The sequence below is a fragment of the Xenopus tropicalis genome, chromosome 2 (genome assembly GCF_000004195.4).
Source record: "Xenopus tropicalis strain Nigerian chromosome 2, UCB_Xtro_10.0, whole genome shotgun sequence".
NCBI lineage: Eukaryota > Metazoa > Chordata > Amphibia > Anura > Pipidae > Xenopus > Xenopus tropicalis.
Window position 1 is genome coordinate 70,202,294 of NC_030678.2, and position 19,783 is coordinate 70,222,076.

At 40.4% G+C, this 19,783-nt stretch overlaps 1 protein-coding gene across 7 annotated transcripts in view; it reads right to left on the bottom strand.

Moving 5' to 3' along the window:
- The window catches only part of LOC100488346 (plasma membrane calcium-transporting ATPase 4), a 145,188-nt gene that overhangs the window by 8,397 nt on the left and 117,008 nt on the right, over window positions 1–19,783 (bottom strand). For 4 of the 7 annotated variants that reach the window (XM_012970637.3, XM_018091531.2, XM_004910677.4 and 1 more), the window contains 4 exons: window positions 13,401–13,614; window positions 11,776–11,987; window positions 10,422–10,529; window positions 9,693–9,875 (listed from right to left, as the gene is read on the bottom strand). In XM_012970637.3, coding sequence (XP_012826091.1) covers window positions 9,693–9,875; window positions 10,422–10,529; window positions 11,776–11,987; window positions 13,401–13,614 — 717 coding nt within the window. Of the gene's footprint in view, window positions 1–6,987; window positions 7,166–9,692; window positions 9,876–10,421; window positions 10,530–11,775; window positions 11,988–13,400; window positions 13,615–19,783 lie in introns of all 7 variants that reach the window. The other 3 variants (XM_018091532.2, XM_002932973.5, XM_031896858.1) reach the window with 2 other exon arrangements.

The following is a 19,783-nucleotide window of genomic DNA, read 5'->3' on the forward strand; positions in this document are numbered from 1 at the left end:
TCAGAGACAGGGCTGATATCTAACACCTCATTAGATCTTTAATCCCAGAAAATAAACAAAGTGATAGTTAAAAGACATGAAAACCCCCCACAAAAAATGTAATCTGTGAACAGCCTCTTTGAAATCTTTTAACACTCTGGGTTATTCAAAGCTCAATAGTAAAGGTGGCTAGATATTAAGGACAGATTTAAAGGGGACTTGTCACTAAGAAATAACTCCAAATTCTTTCCTATTGTGTTAGAATTCACTTACACTATATAAATAATATGAATCTTGTTTCCTTCAGTTTTGGAATTACCCAGTCACATTACACAGCATGTAGACAGGTGCCATTTTGTAGGCACTGTTTTAAATGCAAGTTTTTCTATCACCCCAAAATCCCTCAGAATGGGGGACCTGATGCACATGCCCTTGCACAATTAGATGGTGATGACTTGGGTATGATGGGTATGGATGTGTTAATAAAAAAAGAAAACTGAGTTTCATGTGTAATAGAAAAGAACTTTTATTATACAGTTTTTATGTCTGTGTGACAGGTTCCCATTAAGCTGCTGATTTGATTCCTTTAGATCAATTCGGCAGCTTATCTCTCTCTGTGTATGGGGACCCCCGACTGCTCCTATACCCACTGAAGTAATTTCGATCCTTTGTCCCTAAGGCCAAACAATCGAATTAGCAGATATCGTCCACGATCGGTGGGCATATCAGGAGTAGATCTGCTCGTTTGGCGATCTTCTCCTGATATGCCCACCTAAGGTGGGTGATATCAAACTAATCCGATCGTTTTGGCCCTTGGGGAAATTAACGTGTATGGCCACCTTAAGACTACCTGTGTAACTAAGCATTCTTGCTTACATGAACTTTATATCGAATAAGGGTCTTTGCAAACGTGCTGTATATGTAAATTTCACGAAAGATGGGACAGTGGAAAAATAGCTGCTGGGTGAAAGCTGTTATTTGTTTTCAGAAAATGTGATGGTGCTGGCTAACAGAGGGGATATATGCAGTGCAAATTATCCTGTTTGGGTGGTAGATGTGCATGGTAGGAAAATGTAGGGTTTACATGTCCTTTAATGAAGAAAAGTTATTTCCCATGCAGTAATGAAGAGAGATTGTTCTACCAGGGTTTTTTTTTGATGAGTGTTAACCATACTTACCACTCAGTTAAAAAATATATTTGAGTGGTAAATCGACCATTGATAATCAGTGGCTCTTTTGAAGAGATAACATTTATATATTAAGTGGCGATAATGCAAAGTTAACACCACCAACACTGACCAAAATGTCTGCTATTTTAAATGGCCCAGCTTTGCCCAAATCTTGCACCTGCCTTTCCGGTCATTTGTATATCTACACAGAATAGTCACAGTTTTAATGTAAAACAGTTTAAAGGTTGTCAGATCCAGCATTATACCTATGTCTTCAGTAGTATGTCTCCCCTTTTGCACCATTTCAACAATGTTAAGCCTTTTTTTACTCTTGTATGTTATAAGTTATATTTCTGCTATAAACTAGTTATACGTAGTTATGTACTTACCATTTTACAGAAACACTGAAACTGTTAAAGTCAACGTTTGTTGCCGGACTGTTTAAAGGAGAAGGAAAGGCTAAGTCACTTGGGGGTGCCAAAATGTTAAGCACCCCCAAGTGACTTAGATCGCTTACCTTGTACCCTGGGCTGGTGCCCCTGTTAGGAGAAAACAGCACCAGCCCGGGGTACCTGTAGTAAGCACTTCCTCCTTCCTCTCTCTTCTCCCGGCGAAATCCGTCGGCCGGCGCATGCGCAGTAGAGTAAAAAGCCGACTTTGTTTTTTAAGTTCGGCTTTTCACTCTACTGCGCATGCGTGCGCAGCGCTACAGGAAGGAGGAAGCGCTCGCTCCTACCCCGGGCTGGTGCTGTTCTCTCCTTACAGGGGCACTAGCCCGGGGTATGAGGTGAGCGATCTAAGTCACTTGGGGGTGCCTAACATTTTGGCACCCCCAAGTGACTTTCCTTCTCCTTTAAATTTGAGAGATATGCCCCAAATCACAAAGAGGAAATATTTATTGATCACCCTTCTATACCTATATAGAACCTGCCAAACTGCTAGTTGAATACAGAGGAAGGCAAAAAAAAACCCCCCAAAACCTTCTGAAGTCTCTCTAATTTACCTCAAGGAGGAAAAAAAAATCCTTCCTCACTCCAAGATGGCATTCGGACCAGTACCTTGATCAACTTTTACTAGGAGCAATTATAAAATGATTCGGAGAGTAATACATTCAAAGGAACATTATGTTCTGCTTACAGCTTTAAAAGAGATGGACAGCTGTACACTAACCAGAGTTTATCCAAAAAGTTCATGTAAATAGCACCACCAAGACTCAATGCAGCCCTGAACTGTGCTTTCTGCATACTAATTCATTTTGTTCCTACCTTACACCTATTACTTAGGTTTGAGCTGCATTGCCACACTTGTTTTTCTGGATTGCTTAGAGCAAGGGCATACAAAGTATGCCACAAGCCCAAAACATGCCTCCTAGCAATGATAATGTGTGGGTCATATGGTAAGCTCACACATTTTCAATGCTTGCCATCTATATATGTGCCCCCTAAAGTGTACAACTATACAACAGGAAAACCAGCATACTGTTGCTTGAGATGCTAGGATTCTAAGCCACTCCCCACTACATTTGCTCTGTTGTTTTTTAAATAATGCGAGTATGTGGCGACTGAAACAGCAAAATGTCCACTTGTAGTGTACAATGTTTAAAATTAATTACAGAGAATGTGGAAGTTATTTTAACTTCACTTTTACTTTTGCTGTTCCCCCTCTTCTCCCTCTCTTCCCTTTCTCTTCTTACCCTTTGAACCCTTTCCTTTCCCTGTTTCATAACTAAGCAACTTACAGAATTGCAATTATCTGTATAACCTGTTCTAAAAAAAAATAAAATATAAATAAGAGTTAAAAAAAAAAATTCATTACAGAGTACACTGCATGATGATGTGATCAGGAAAGTGAGCTTTTAACGTGCAGTATTAAGGAGGGACAGAGGGAAGTGATGAAGAGGCCAGCTGCAACAGTGGCAGCAAATGTAAAGGAAAGCAAAACAAGCTTTATTGCTTATGAAATTAGTATAAGACCCATGTTTGTTATAAATGATTGTTAAGTGCTGCACAACTTGCTGGCTCTATATAAATAAATGATGATGCTGTAATATTATTTAAATGAGAAGGAAAGGCTAAGTCACTTGGGGGTGCCCCGGGCTGGTGCCCCTGTTAGGAAAGAGCTGCACAGGGAGTTTGCCGACAGAAGGAACAAGGAAGCGATCGCTGCAGGTACCCCGGGCTGGTGGGTACCAGGGGCACCAGCCTGGGGTACAAGGTAAGCGATTAAAGTCACTTGGGGTGCCTAACATTTTGGCACCCCCAAGTGACTTAGCCTTTCCTTCTCCTTTAAGTTTAGTGAAATGGCAAGTACCTAGCAGAATTTATTAAAGAATATATGTTTAAAATGGACAATAGAGCAAAATTTAGTAATAGTAAGACTAAAAACCTTGAAGAGCATTCATGATTTACATGTAGATGATTTGGATATGTAAAACCCTACTGTAAATTATATAGCTTAGAAGTCACTGAGATACTATGTAACCATATAAAACACCAGGCTGCAGACTGAGTATACAGGCCCATAATACCTAATTTACCTGATCTAAGTTCATTATAATCTACAGCTCTGAGGAGTTCAGTTGGAATCTGCATTGACAGTTCTCCCCAGCGCATGGCCTGTGTTCCTGTTTCTGCTCCCACATTTTTATTGTGCGTGCTGGTGTGGGCACAGGTACAAGGCCCTTGCAGGAGCCGCAGAAGGCCCCTTGTGAGGGTGGTGGTGGGTGGCACTGCAACTAAATGTTGTGGCAGAGGAATCCTTGCAGGTGAGTAGCAAAGAGGGCCTGCTGGTATCATTGTTGTTTGGGGGCATAGATACTCCATTGCATCCATTCTGTTCCTCTCCTAATGGGTGTGGGTGGCATAGTTATTCTGCTGCTTCAATTTTGTTTACAATTTAGTAATAGGCTAAGACTAATAAAATCTTGTCATGCAAAAGGGAGCATACATGTAGATGAAGTTGTGAGTGGCTTGGGAGAATAAATATGCTTTTCCTTCAGTTTGTTTTCCTCACCTACTCTTTGGTTGCCTATCTTCATTTAACTCCTTTCCCTTAGATTTTTGCCCTCTTATTCTGTCCCCCACACACTCTCTCCTGTCTTTATTCCCCCACACTCTTCCCTATCTCCATCCCCCCACACTATCTCCCCTGTCTCTTTTCTGCAATAACCTTTTTGTTTATAAAGGTCATGGAACACTGAGGTGACTTCAACAGGGGGTACTTTATTATAAAATACCACACAGGTCATCTGGCTGTGGCACCCTGGGAAATTAAGAATATGGCTAGCCCCATTTCAAAATTAAATATAAAAAAAAAATCTGTTTTTAAAAATGAATTTCAATGCAGGAGATTCTGCTGGAGAAGCTCTATTAACGGATGTGTTTTGAAAAAAAAACAAACATGTTTTCCCATGACAGTATTCCTTTAAGCACCAATTATAAATTAAGCACTAAGCACTGTTTAATAAGTTAATGAGATTAGTACCAGAAGATATTATTAGTGTGCATAAATACATACTAGGTCAGTATACAGTAGAGCACAGTGAAGAGGACTGAGAAAACTAAAAACTAGATTTTTATTCAACATAAGTTTAATAACATTATGTAATGTTTGTAATGCCTGATTCTGTGAACAAATTTAGTCTGTTGAATGCCATGTTTTCAGAGAAAACTGGTGACATATTAAGGGATCCAAACAGAATGTATTCCCTTCCCCCACCCCCTACTGGCTAAAGTGACTAATGAATTTGTTTGCTTTACACTGGATTAATATATAAACAATGAGGGTCCTTAAAAGATTTAACTTCAATGCTGAGTGAAGTAAATAACTCTTTTTTGGTAGCACTTTTAACCCAGAGCTTGTCAAGACTCATAATTGTTTACCTCTCAATTTTATTCTCTATTAGAATGACATTTTAGTAATCATGTGATCATGATTATAAATTTAAATTGCCTTTCCCTTTTTACCATGAGTTAACTGATTACATTTAGTTTACCCTTTTAAAATAATCATTACTTTTTAGTGCAGAAATCCAGCAGAAAAAATGCCTGTATTTGTTCTTTGCATTTTAATACACTTTTTCATTTATATGACCTGCTCTGCCTAAGTTTGTGTGTGTCCGTGAAGATAAATGAATTAGGGTGATGGTACACAATGAGCTTTCGCTACCGCAGGTGACAAGTCTGCTGAAAAAGACTTTCCATAGAAGGGGGTCCCCAAACTTTCTTACCCATAAGCCACAGTCAAATGTAAAAAGAGTTGGGGAGCAACACTAACATAAAAAAAAATGTTCCCGGTGTGTAAAATAAGGGGTGTTATTCTCTATTTGGAACCCCCTATATTGACTGTCTACCAACAGGAGGCTCTGTTTGGCAGTATACCTGATTTTTATGGAACCAAAATGAGCATCTGCTTTGAGGCCAGGGCCGCCATCAGGGGGGCAAAGGGGGGACAGTTGTCCTGGGCCCAGACGATAGTCGCTTAAAGGGGGTCCCCTTTAAAGAACTCCGGGCCCTGTCATTGGTGGTCAGCTGGAAAATTTATTGGTTGCGCCCCGTGTGTGCATACACCTTATAAAATGTTCAGCTGCAGCGGGGAGCCGGCACATAACAAGAGGATGCAGACGGAAGAAGGGGGAGCTGGAGGATGCCGCAGGGGAGCCGGAGGAAGTAGCTGGGATGGGGGACGCTGAGGGGAGCCGGAGGAAGTAGCTGAGATGGGGGAAGCTGAGGAGAGCCGGAGGAAGTAGCTGGGATGGGGGAAGCTGAGGAGAGCCGGAGGTAATCGCTGGGATGGGGGAGGCTGAGGAGAGCCGGAGGAAGTAGCTGGGATGGGGGAAGCTGAGGAGAGCCGGAGGTAATCGCTGGGATGGGGGAAGCTGAGGGGAGCTGGAGGAAGTAGCTGGGATGGGGGAAGCTGAGGAGAGCCGGAGGTAATCGCTGGGATGGGGGAAGCTGAGGGGAGCCGGAGGAAGTCACTGGGGGGGGGTGGTGGAGCTGGAGTAAGTCGCTGGGGGTGAGCTGGAGGATTATGGTGGGAGCTGGGGGGAAGCCAGAGGATGCTTGGGGGGAGTGTGAGCTAGAGGATGCTGGGAAGGACTCTGGGGGGGGAGCTGGAGGACTGGGGAGGGGGTAACTCGAGGATGCTGGGGGGCCCTGGCTACCAATGTTTTAGGGGGGCCCTCGTTACAAATGTTTTAGGGGGGCGCTCGTTACGAATGTTTTAGCGGGGCCCTCATTACGAATGTTTTAGGGGGGCCCTGGTTACCAATGTCTGTGTGTCCTTTGTACTGATAGGAGGGGCCATTGGGGGCAGGGCGTGGGAGGAGGGGGCCCAGAAAATTTCGTTTTGAGGGGCCTCGTGATTTCTGATGACGGCCCTGTTTGGGGCCACTGGGAGCAAAAAAACATGTTGCTCGTGAACCACTGGTTGAGGATCATTGTTAAAGTCTGAATTTAAAAAAAAACTCTTTAAAATAGCACTTTTTTAACAAGCTTAGCACCCTGCAAACTACATCAAGACATCGAATGTGTATGAAAAGGCACATGATGTCAAGCACTACAATCAGCCTCTATTCTCCTATAAACTTTTAAGCACCCTCCCACCCAAATCAGGTTTTTCTTCTCTGTATTTGTGAGAGAGGTCTGTCACCTGTGAGAAAAAGGAATTCAAAATAATAAGAAAAAAACAAAAGGAAAGAACCCACACTATTACCTAATGTGGGCCACATCTGTTACCTTGTTAGATGAATGGATTATTTAAAAAGTAAAAGCATTAGAGACAAAGAGCAGTGACCAGCAGCCGAAATGTACAGCATGCATTGTAATAGTGTTGAACTCACTGCCCACAGAAGCAGCAGCAGCAGAAGTGGCTGGGGGAGAGGTAGTAGAGGACAGAGCTACGTGTGTTGGGCTAGAGGCATGTTTAGCATCAAGGTGCTGGCTAATGGTGGAAGGCTGGCGCCTCAGAGCCCCTTGTAAAGAGGTACCTCCCGTCTGGAATGTATAAACTACGTCCATCTGTAAGGAATCAGAGGGAGACACACAAAAGTCAGAGGAGGAGGAGAGTGAAAAAGAAGGACTTGGAAAAAAAAGAAATGGAAAAAGAATAATAAAGGCAAATGAATGAATAGATCAGCGCAGTAAAAAGACATTATATCAGTTTTATAAAAACAGAAAATTATAACTCCAGGAAAGAATAACAGTAGTGTAAGGAACAAAGCTGGTAATATGATATAATGACCAAAATAACAAATGGGACATCATAAGATGAGGGAGACAAAAGGAAGAAAAGAAAAAAATAGTAGTAGAGAAATAAATAATGGTTGTAACAGGTACGTTCAAGGGAAAGAAAAACAGCACTTTGGAATAGAAACAAATGTTATTAGAAAAGCAGATCACAGAAGGAAAACATGTTATTCATTTTAACAACAGAGTTTTCAAGATGAAAGTTTAACCCAATTTTATTGAACAGTGAAATGACTGAAGGTTAATAAAAAGCTGATCCATCCCGTTGGAGGGCTTAAACAAAAGTCTACAGCCAACTCCATTAATCTGAGATGTTTATGGCAAACTATTACACCCTAAAAACATTAAAATGACATTAAATTGCTCCTATTTAAAGAAAAAGCAAATAGCTCTTCCAGATAATATGAGGTATGTTTTTTTCTGCAGATGCTAATTCAAAAGTAATTCCATTTCCCAGCACCAAGTTCTTATCAAAAAATCAAATCTTGTGTAGCTATTTTCCCAAAGCCTGTAAAAAAGATCTTCCTGGTTAAACTGGTAAGACATAGTACAGTAAGCAGCTGCATATTGACAAAAATACTACTTTAAACCCTAATAGCTTTTAGAATAAAGCATTTCCCATTAAATGACACACTCCCTCATTTAGTCAGCTGAAATAGATCTACAACATATCTATTCAGGAAAAAATGCTTTAAGAAGCAACCATTTTCCTTTAAAATAAGGCATCTGAAGGCAATGTGTACATATTCATTTACAATGTAAGGAGTTAAAAAAAGCCAAAACACATTTTTAAACCAGTGACTTACAGGTGCAGATGTAATTAGTGTGTTCCACACACACTGACTGAAGTCCCAGGAAACAGAAACACTGATTGCAAAAATTTCACATAAAACAAAAAGGGTATGAGAAAAAGACTGAGAAACACCACATTTTGAGAAACACCACAAAAAAAGCAATGTTTGGTCTGACCAGATAAGTGTGGATGTTTCTGCATCTGTAGAAAAGATCCAGGACAATTTATTTTGTTTTCAAGTGGCAAAAGTACTTTTAGGGATTTGTGTAAGTATAAATACTACACCACAAGTATTTGCTGAAATATCTTAATTTGATCTTTTCTTTTTTAAAGGACATAATACTCATACCTCCCAACATTTAAAAAATGCAAAGAAGGACAAAAGGAAATGCTGCTTGCAGCGTGGCAAAAATGTTTTGACAACGCTAATTTTTGCACCCACACAGCCTAAATACCACTCGCATTTTACAAAATTTGGCAGGTTTTTTAAAGTTTGAACTCATTTCTGGGGGTTTTGTGGTCTTGTTTTGTGATATTACAGTTTTGCTAAAAAAGGTGAAATTGCCCTTTGAGCTGCAAGTCTCAGTTTCCCCAAGAGACTTGTTAAGCTTATTATTTACAACTGTATCTAAGATCAAGTGTGGCTTGTTAACTTTATGGGCTCTCTGCCAAAAGCTACTTTTTTTAATGATACTGAAATAGATTGTTAACATGGATATGTTGAATTTTTTTTAAACAGATTTACATTCAGATTTATGTTGCCCAAACAATGAAAATAGGGCAATAAGTGAAGGCTCAATTAATAACATATCTTCTTTCTTGGGATGAAGCTTGCTTGTTTGCGGACAGGCTATATAAGACTGATGGCTCAGATAAATATATACGAACATTAATGTAGATATCTTGGATATCAAGTTTGCTGGTGGAAGCAATTGACAATTGAGTGTGTACTAACATTGGAGTCACCAGTGATGTTGCCCATAGCAACCATTCAGATCTTTTATTTCATTTTCTAAAGGTAGCCATACATGCACCAATATTTTGTTTCTTACAATATTTGGTGTGTGTATGGCAGAAGACGAGGTTATCAATATTGGCAAAGGATTTGAATATCGGTTGTCTCAAAGATCAAGCCTTCAAAGGCGCCCGAGCAAAGGCAAGCATTTTAGCACTAAATCGTCAGATAGGGGTAAAATGTACTTCCCACAATAAAATACAATAATAAAAGGTAATATATAAAGATAGCATATTCTAAATATTTTGTATCATGTGGTTCTTCCCTGTCTGTGGGTTTTGTGAATATATTGGAGTTGTAACAACTTTGTTCTGCAACATTTAATAATTTAGGGGTGGCTACTAATATACAAGGTGTAGTAGGGTTTTCACAATATTTGGTTTATGTAGAAATTCCTCCATCAATGTTTGTGAGATCTCCTATTTTCCATGTTATGTCTATCTTTTTATACCATGGACTTCACAAAGGCATAGGTCATAAAATGTATATACCTGAGTCTGTATTCGGTTTAGGCCTCTGAACCACAAAATCTGGCCTCTCCTAAGCTCCATTTCTGCATGGTCAATCTCATCTACATCCTCTGTAAGTTCCTCCTGCTGAATGTCCTCCTTCAGTGGCCCATGGCCAGCCTCTTTTAGGAACTTGAGTCGGCTGGTGGGTATTGTGCAAATCATCTGTAGTATTAAGGAAATTATATATAGTAAGCAGAGAAAAAAAAAAGAAGGCGCAAATAAAAAGCTGTATTAAAAGTTATGAATGATATGAGGGTATACTATATCGTCAAATGTATGTGGACACCCAACAGTCCAACATCCAATACAAAACAAAGGGTATTAATAAGAAATTGGTCCTCTCTTTGCTGTCAAAAGAAACTTTAACCATTGCTCTTGGTGGAGATTTAAATGTAAGTGGCTGAGCTGCAATGTTCAGTTACCAGGCTGAGCTTTAATTTCCATTCCATTCTATTTCATCCCACCTGTGTCCTCTTGGGTTAAGGGTCTGTGCAGGCCAGTTAAGATCCTCCACTCCATTTCAGCAAACCACTTCTGTATAGACCTTACTTTTCACATAATGCTTTTATACTGTTTAAACAGGAATGGGCCCTCCCCACACTAGGAAGCACATGTCAAAAATGCCACACGTCAAGAATGCCGCTATATGATGTAGTGGTACCTGGCATGGAATGGCATGCTACAAAAACACATTAGAGACACACCAACCTGTCCCCACAACAGCTCTCCAACCCCAATGAAGATACACCAGAACCACTGTGACAAAGTAAGGCCAGAGCAACTGAATGGCTTTCCTCCAAACTCCACAATTATTATCTAAAGGAAAAGATATAAAGAGTTAGGGAACAAAACATTTGTTTGCAGAGTAGTAAGTATTGTGTGTAAATAAAAAACTTAAAGGGGATGTCACCTTTACAAGACACAATGTTAAACAATCAGTTTCTTTATGTAAAACATATTTGCAAAGTTCTGTCATTAAAAACATACGTAGTCCCATAGTATTTCTTCAAACCAACTCTGCATGGGATTGTTGACACCCTGGCTGTGTCAGCACTCCTCTGCCTCCTGTTGGTTATTCAGAATGCTGTAAATCTGTAGCCCAATGTTGCGGCAATGTTGCACATAACCCTCTTTCTTCATGTTTATATGCATGTCCTTTATCCAAGTAGCTGCTAACAACTGCAAATCAGGTCACTGATATGCAAATGACCATAAAAAGGAAGCTCTTGCGCACTGTCGTCTAATTGTGCTGCAATATTCCGAACTTCGTAGAGAGCATCCGCACCTGTAGGACTGTTTCACTTTGATTCGCTAAATAACTAGGCGTCTAACTAAAAACGATACATATTTTCAACGATAATAAATTAAAAATTTGATTTATATGAAACAAATGGTTGTTTAAGAATATGGCTTAAAAACCTGAATATCCCCTTAACTGACTAAACACAAGCAATCCACTACATTTAGTTTGTTCAAAGTAATCATATTTTTTCTTGTAGAGTAGACCTTTCTTCAGTCTTTCAAGTTGCGGGATCATAATCTAATCAAATACATGTTTAAAAGCTTTGTTATATAAAAATAGTAAGCTAATGACAGAACCCCCCCCCCATTTCTATTAGTTTTATGGCATTTTAAAAGCATATTTATAAAATGGTAAACTCCAACTTTTACCCATTGATAAATACTTGTCTAAAAATCCAATAGGGATTTAAAGAAAGGGGTGATTTTTTTCTTTAAAAAAAAAAAAACAATCACCATAAAATATTGTAATATTCTTTTAGTGGCTTCATATCACTTTCATCTGTTTTAATAACTGACCCACTGAAAAATAGTTTATTATGATGAAAATTACTTTTCCTATGATACAAGGTTGCAATGTGGTATACAACAATTGGATTATAACACCTTGCTTAAGTGTATGAATGTAGGCAAGAAATCAGAAATGCAGAAAAATGACAAATCAAAAGGTTGAGAGGAATCATGCAGCTAAATAGGCAACAAATAAAAAGGGGGTGCTGTATAATGGGCAGCTATTATACAGAAAAAGCACTTTTTTTTTCACCTGAGCTCCAAAAGTGCCCAGCACAACTGCACAAAAGATGGGGTTCCGGAAGATGTTCTCAAAGACATTACGTTCACCGTGGATCTTGCGGGCATTGATCTCATTAAAAAGCTGCATCATCACAAAGGTGTTGAAGACAATTGTATAATGTTCAGAAGGTGGAGAATGCAGGGGTACATTTCTCCCACTGTCAATGTCAAAAAACTTCTCACCTGCAAGGGAGAGAAAGATAAAAAGTTATATTAAAGATGTGAGTGTAGCGAACATAAAATTACAGTATTTTGCAATTATAGAATTGGATTTGGGCAAGAATTTATATTTTTGCCCACAGGAAAGAAAACCCAACAATCAATACTTAAAAATGTTAAATGCTGTTTACAAAATAAATGTCTACAGTCATGCAGAAAAGTGTACACCCCATGGCAATTGTGACTATTTCAGTATACAGATATGTCATCTTAATTTCAACAATACTGATAAAGGCGATATAACAAATATCATGGACCATTTAAGTTTTGTAGTTCATTGTGTCATTTTAACATAAATGCAAATTTCACATGCTTAAAAAGTTAGTACATTCCTATATTTATTACTTATTCCAATACCTATAATTAGAATCAGGTGCACTAGATCAAGTGCAAATGAGGAGAGAGGATTTTGGAAGAAACTGTTTAATTTAAGCCTTGGACATTTAGTTTGGTCTTTGAAACTATTGGACATAAATTATTATCTTTCTGGAAGATCATCTACAAGTGAAGATGATTTTTAAAAACTGCAAATGCACAGGCCAGGTAGTCCAAAGAACTTCAGTCCAAGATCAGAATACAAGATGCTGAAAGAATCTCTGAGAACTCAAGAATTTCAGCAGGGGACCTACTGGTAGCGCTTCCCACTATTGATGTTTGACAAATGACAGACAAAAACAAGGATTTTGAAAGACACCATTTCATCAAAGGTACCTGAAATGCTGTGGGAAGGGGGTTGAAACTGGCAACTAAAAAAAAAAAAACATTCAAACAACGAACAGAAGATAATCTGAATAGAGGAGTGGGGCAAACATTTCTTCCATGTCAATGTGAGAGAATTATAAGAAACATCTACAAATCTAATGAGCTGAGGGGACAATACACTGTACACTGTATAAGCCAGGGGTGTCAAACTCAAGTTCCCCTCACATAAGGGGGCCAAAATCTAAAACACAAGCTAAGTCGTGGGCCAAATTTTTTATTAATATACTTAGTAAGATACTAAGGGGTATATTTATCACAATGTGTAAAAAGTGGAGTAAGACATTACCGGTGATGTTGCTCATACCAGCCAATAGATGCGTTGCTACTGTTGAAATCTGATTACTGATTGGTTGCCTTGGGCAACATTACTGGTAATGCTTCACTCCACTTTTTACACAGCATGATAAATATACCCCTTAGTCTTAGTTACTATGTTAGGAAAATAGAAATTGATGGATGGTCAGACACACTCACCAAGGGCCACATAAAACAGCCAGGTGGGCCGGATTTGGCCCCCAGGCCTTGTGTTTGACATATATGAGCTAAACTGTATCTGAACTGTAAAGGTAAACCCTTATATGAGTGTTTTCAAAAACAGCAAGGCATATTCCTGACCTGCAAAAAGCAATGTAAATATGATGGTAAGCTGATAAACAGCATGTCCCAATATGTTTTTCATCATTGTACGTGAGATCAGGGGTTTGTTGCGCCCATATGGTTTGCGTAGAAGAAGCGAATCAGTAGGAGGCTCAGTCGCCAAAGCTAAAGATGCAAATGTATCCATGATAAGGTTGACCCACAGCATCTGCACAGCTTTCAGTGGTGAATCCTGAGTAAAAAAAGGTTATGTTAATAATGTTAACATTCTGGGCACATGTGTCTAAAAGTAATGAAATATATTCCAACCTTTACAATCTAACAGCGGCCTATTACTTACTGTGAGGCAAACAAACAGGAAGACATACAGTACACCAGAAAGGAAGCTGCTGAAGTAAATCCAAAAGTGAAAATTTTAAAATTTGTTAACCTGGTTGGAAACAACTGACTCCTGACTCCTAACACACATGTATTAAAATGTCTTCCATTATGTTGCAGTTGTACTGACTAAGTTGTAGCTCTATTAAACCCTACCAGGCAATGAGTAAACAGTAGTATAGCTTTCAATGTATTTTAATTCATTCAGCGCTAAGATGTGGCAATTTTTTTTTTTAGCTAAACAGTGTACGCAGGGAAACTGAAGATACTTTATGTTTGGTCCTTTTGAGGTAGTTAGATTAGCAATATAAAACCTCTTCCCTTCAGCCTGGGTTGCGACTATTTTGTAAGAAGCCTTCCATAATGCATGGGAGATTACCTGTACACTGCAACTGTTCACCCTAGTAACACATATTAGTGATTAATAAAAATGGCATTATGTTATTCTATTCTACTAATTTTAATCACAGACTTTATGTTTGGGTACACTATCCACTTCTTACCGCTAAAACTTAGATTCCCATAAGCTGTTTATGCATCATATCTATTTGGAAGTTTCATAATATCTAGTGCTACAGCTACTCTGCTAATGGGCCCCGTTGCAGCCAGAGTCCTCTGTCATCCCATTGCTTCCCTATCTTCCACTCCTCACCAATATGGTGCTCTGTACGGTGCACTATGGGTAGCAGCAGGTTTCTATGCTCCTTTCTGTGGCAATGTAGAAAGCTTTTTTTTTTTTTTTTTGTACTTTGCGCACTACATTCTGCTAAGTAAATTAACTCTGTGCCAGCATTTTTATGCACAACAGGGCTTTACTGGACAAATACAATTGTCTTCTGTAAGGAGGTGAGCAGAAACCTAGGCTTAAGAGTTGCAGTGAATGTTATTTTCATACATTCTTAAAATGTTTAGCTAAAGTAGTACAACATAGAAGGTTAGCAATTAAAAAAATACTGACCTTTAACATTTTTATTGTACTTGAAACGAGAACTAGCTGAAAGATAGAGTGATGATAAATGGAATATTTCCTTGTTGAACCACTTTTGTTAGAGTACCTCAAGGGTCTGTATTTTAACTTGTCCATAAATGACTTTGGCATTGTAAATACATCTCTGTTTTTGCTGATGATATTTAATTATGCAATAATGATGCAGAGATATTTTAAACATTTAAGAACAGGGCTGCAAACTGACAAATGAGGTTCAAAGTTGATAAATGCAAGTGATGAAAACATAATTCGCATCTTTAAAGATCTGTAGTTAGGCCACACCTAGAGGAAGGCTATAAATATACTAGAATGGACTCAATCAATAAGAACTCAGTAAGATTCACTGTAATTTCAGCAAACACCTACCTGAATAAGTTCAATGGAACCATTGTGATCACCATTGTGATTAGATCTGGTCAGATCGGGGATGACTTTAACATAGTTGGCCAGCTTGAAGTATATTGCAATATACTGACAAACAATCCCTGTTTTGCTTAAGGGCTCTGGCACACGGGGAGATTAGTCGCCCGCGACAAAACTGTTCGCTGGGCGACTAATCTCCCCGGATTGCCATCCCACCGGAGAAAATGTAAATGTAAATCGCCGGCGCGCATATACCATCCCACCGGCGATTTACATTTTCGCCGGTGGGAAGCCATTTCGGGGAGATTAGTCCCCCGAGACACGGGAGTTTTGTCGCGGGCGACTAATCTCCCCGTGCACCAGAGGCCTAAAGGGGAGGAAATTGCTTGCTAGCTTAAAGGACATGTAAAGCCTACATTTGCCTACAATGCATATCAGTTGGGCACGTCTCCCCCACCCAAATGGCATTATTTGTACTGCATATATCCCCTCCATTTGCCAGCACCATCACATTTACCTAAAGCAAATAGCAGCTTTCACCCAGTAGCCATATTTCCTCTGATACATAATCAGTTACATTAAAATCTGTTTAAACACTGTAATGGTAAAGCTGAGCTCAAGACAAAAAAATTGAAGCAGACAGCTACAGCCAAGTTTCCATAGGAACCAGCAATGCCACTGGCTGCTAGGCTGGAGGGCGTGTTTAGTAATCTGAGCTTAGAACAACTGAGCATGCCCACAAGCCAACAGCCAAAGCAAATTCCTGAGGGAGGGGGCCAAGTGGGTTTAGGAGGATAAGGAAATTTAAGTGATTAAGGAGATGCTGCAGCCTTATTATTAATCTCTAAACAACCAATGTGGCAGGTACTGAAAGATTTCACAGAGTCTGCCGCCCCCATTCTGCGACCCCCCCCCCCCCCCCCCGCGCGCAAGCACGAACACACAAACCCCTCCCACCCCCCGTGAGTGGGGCGGCATAAGCCCCCTAAGTTTGTGCCGCCCTAGGCCCGGGCCTTTGTGGCCTCGCCACAAATCCAGGCCTGATTCCACCCCAGCCTAATGGTTACAATGTAGTGGTGAGCACAGCTTTCCCTTGTGTGGTGCACTTATTACAATACACAAGTTTCAGTGAGTCATGTGACAAAAATTACATTACTAACTGATGAGGGAGTGAGCCTGCAGATAGATGGATGGAAGTTGCGAGTGGCAGTTGAAGCAAAACTGGAGAGGGACAGAGGGTGGGATAGAGAGTGAGAAAGGAAAAGAGTAAAGTAATGAGGGATTAAGACTGGAGAAAGAGGAGCGAGTGAGTGTGCCGTTTGAAGTAAGGAAGTGGGTCAGATGGGAGGGGAAGAGGCTTGAGGAAACAATTGTATCTAAGTGCAGGTGTTTTGAGTATTCTGGGTGTTCAGTGCAGGAGATCAAAAGGAAATGAGGGACTTTCTCAATAGGAATCCTGGACTGCAGGTTGAGCTGTTAAAATCAGGAAGGCATGGTAGGGCAGGGGTTAGTAAAGGCACCAGGGGAGGGGACTGCCAACCTCTTTTTACACACTGCGTAATGCTTAGTACTGGCAGAAGGAGCTTTAAAATGAATGTACCTGTCTACATCTTATCTCCTATTTTGCATGCGCTTCTTGGATTGTTTGGTTATGTTATCAGGAAGTAACAGGCTCTTATTAGCTTTAGTACAGTTGGAGATGCTGCTGCTAGTGAGTGAGGGAGTGGGGAGTACCTTTGTGTCAGTGAGCAAACAATCTGAAAGACTTAAGGTCCCAATACACGGGCAGATTCGCTCGCTTGGCGATATCGGGGGAATCCAGGGTAATTCGATCATTTGGCCCTGGGCCCAAACGATTTAATTATAATATGGGCATAGGCAAAGTCGGTCTGGGGACCGCATCAACGAGCCGATGCGGTCCCCGATCCTACTAGATTTTCTAACCTGCCCGATCGAGATCTGGCCAGATATCGGTCGGGCAGGCCCGTCGGGAGTGCCCATACACTTGCCCAAGGAACCGTTATCGGCAGCTACTATTGGCCCGTGTTTGGGGACCTTAAGGCGGGGTAATGTCTTTTGCCCCACATGCTGGGGAAGCATAGTAAGAGAAAAGTACAGTCTCTGACGTCAGGATGCTCTGTACTGCAAAAAAGATAAATGATCTGCCCCCTTGAAAACTTTCTCTAGAATGCAGCTATTACAGTGGAGGAAATAATTATTTGACCCCTCACTGATTTTGTAAGTTTGTCCAATGACAAAGAAATGAAAAGTCTCAGAACAGTATCATTTCAATGGTAGGTTTATTTTAACAGTGGCAGATAGCACATCAAAAGGAAAATCGAAAAAATCACTTTAAATAAAAGATAGCAACTGATTTGCATTTCATTGAGTGAAATAAGTTTTTGAACCCCTACCAACCATTAAGAGTTCTGGCTCCCACAGAGTGGTTAGACACTTCTACTCAATTAGTCAACCTCATTAAGGACACCTGTCTTAACTAGTCACCTGTATAAAAGACACCTGTCCACAGAATCAATCAATCAAGCAGACTCCAAACTCTCCAACATGGGAAAGACCAAAGAGCTGTCCAAGGATGTCAGAGACAAAATTGTAGACCTGCACAAGGCTGGAATGGGCTACAAAACCATTAGCAAGAAGCTGGGAGAGAAGGTGACAACTGTTAGTGCGATTGTTCGAAAATGGAAGGAGCACAAAATGACCATCAATCGACCTCGCTCTGGGGCTCCACGCAAGATCTCACCTCGTGGGGTGTCAATGATTCTGAGAAAGGTGAAAAAGCATCCTAGAACTACACGGGAGGAGTTAGTTAATGACCTCAAATTAGCAGGGACCACAGTCACCAAGAAAACCATTGGAAACACATTACACCGCAATGGATTAAAATCCTGCAGGGCTCGCAAGGTCCCCCTGCTCAAGAAGGCACATGTGCAGGCCCGTCTGAAGTTTGCCAATGAACACCTGAATGATTCTGTGAGTGACTGGGAGAAGGTGCTGTGGTCTGATGAGAGCAAAATAGAGCTCTTTGGCATTAACTCAACTCGCTGTGTTTGGAGGAAGAAAAATGCTGCCTATGACCCCCAAAACACCGTCCCCACCGCCAAGCATGGGGGTGGAAACATTTTGCTTTGGGGGTGTTTTTCTGCTAAGGGCACAGGACAACTTATTCGCATTAACGGGAAAATGGACGGAGCCATGTATCGTGAAATCTTGAACGACAACCTCCTTCCCTCTGCCAGGAAACTGAAAATGGGTCGTGGATGGGTGTTCCAGCACGACAATGACCCAAAACATACAGCAAAGGCAACAAAGGAGTGGCTCAAGAAGAAGCACATTAAGGTCATGGAGTGGCCTAGTCAGTTTCCGGACCTTAATCCAATAGAAAACCTATGGAGGGAGCTCAAGCTCAGAGTTGCACAGAGACAGCCTCGAAACCTTAGGGATTTAGAGATGATCTGCAAAGAGGAGTGGACCAACATTCCTCCTAAAATGTGCGCAAACTTGGTCATCAATTACAAGAAACGTTTGACCTCTGTGCTTGCAAACAAGGGTTTTTCCACTAAGTATTAAGTATTTTTTTGTTAGAGGGTTCAAAAACTTATTTCACTCAATGAAATGCAAATCAGTTGCTATCTTTTATTTAAAGTTATTTTTTCGATTTTCCTTTTGATGTGCTATCTGCCACTGTTAAAATAAACCTACCATTGAAATGATACTGTTCTGAGACTTTTCATTTCTTTGTCATTGGACAAACTTACAAAATCAGTGAGGGGTCAAATAATTATTTCCTCCACTGTATAGTACATTTTAAAGGAGAAGGAAAGGCTAATAAAGAGTTAATCTAAAGCTGCAGTGCCCTTAAGTCTCCCCATATTTCACCTGTTTAGATGATCAGAAGCCAAACAGGAAGAAAAAACGCAGAGCTGGGTAAAGAGGATTCCCATAATGCAACGCTCCTGTAATGAGACGAAGACTAGCTATTCAGTAAGCACATGCGCGGGGACAGGAAACGGAACCGCACATGCACGTTTACTTACGTGGCGACATGTTGGACTAAATATCCGCGGTTACTAAAGAGGATGGGGGCTGAGTGGGTTACAGGAGGAGAAGCAGATCTAAGTGATTTAGGGGATGTTGCAGCCTTACTATTAACCTCTGGACAACCAGTTGAAAGATTTCAAAGAGGCTGTTCACTGATTAAATTTTTGTGTGTGAGGTTTACACGTCCTTTAAGCTTTTCTAAGCAATCCTGTCCCCTGTCTTCTTGTGGCGCCGCTCTGAACAATTTTCCATTGACTTTGACAGGGAAGATTTTCAAACTGCTGCCACTCTTACAGGTTTGAAGCTACACTCCCCAAACTTAAATAACATGATCACGGGGTCACCCCGAATGAAACATTTTTTGGATGACCCAAAGTGGGAGGGGCAAACAATAGCCAATCAAACTCCACCCGTTGACTTTAATGGGGAAATTTAAACTACTTTGAGGCTAAAAATTTAGGGACTAGTGTAATGTAATAAAATCTTATGTTTGGAGGCAGAAATCCAAAGCAACTAGATGTTTTAATGCAAACAGGTGACCTGTAAATGCAACAGTCTGATAAGCCAATCTTATCCATTCATCCCACTGAGACCCATCGTAACCTTGTTATTT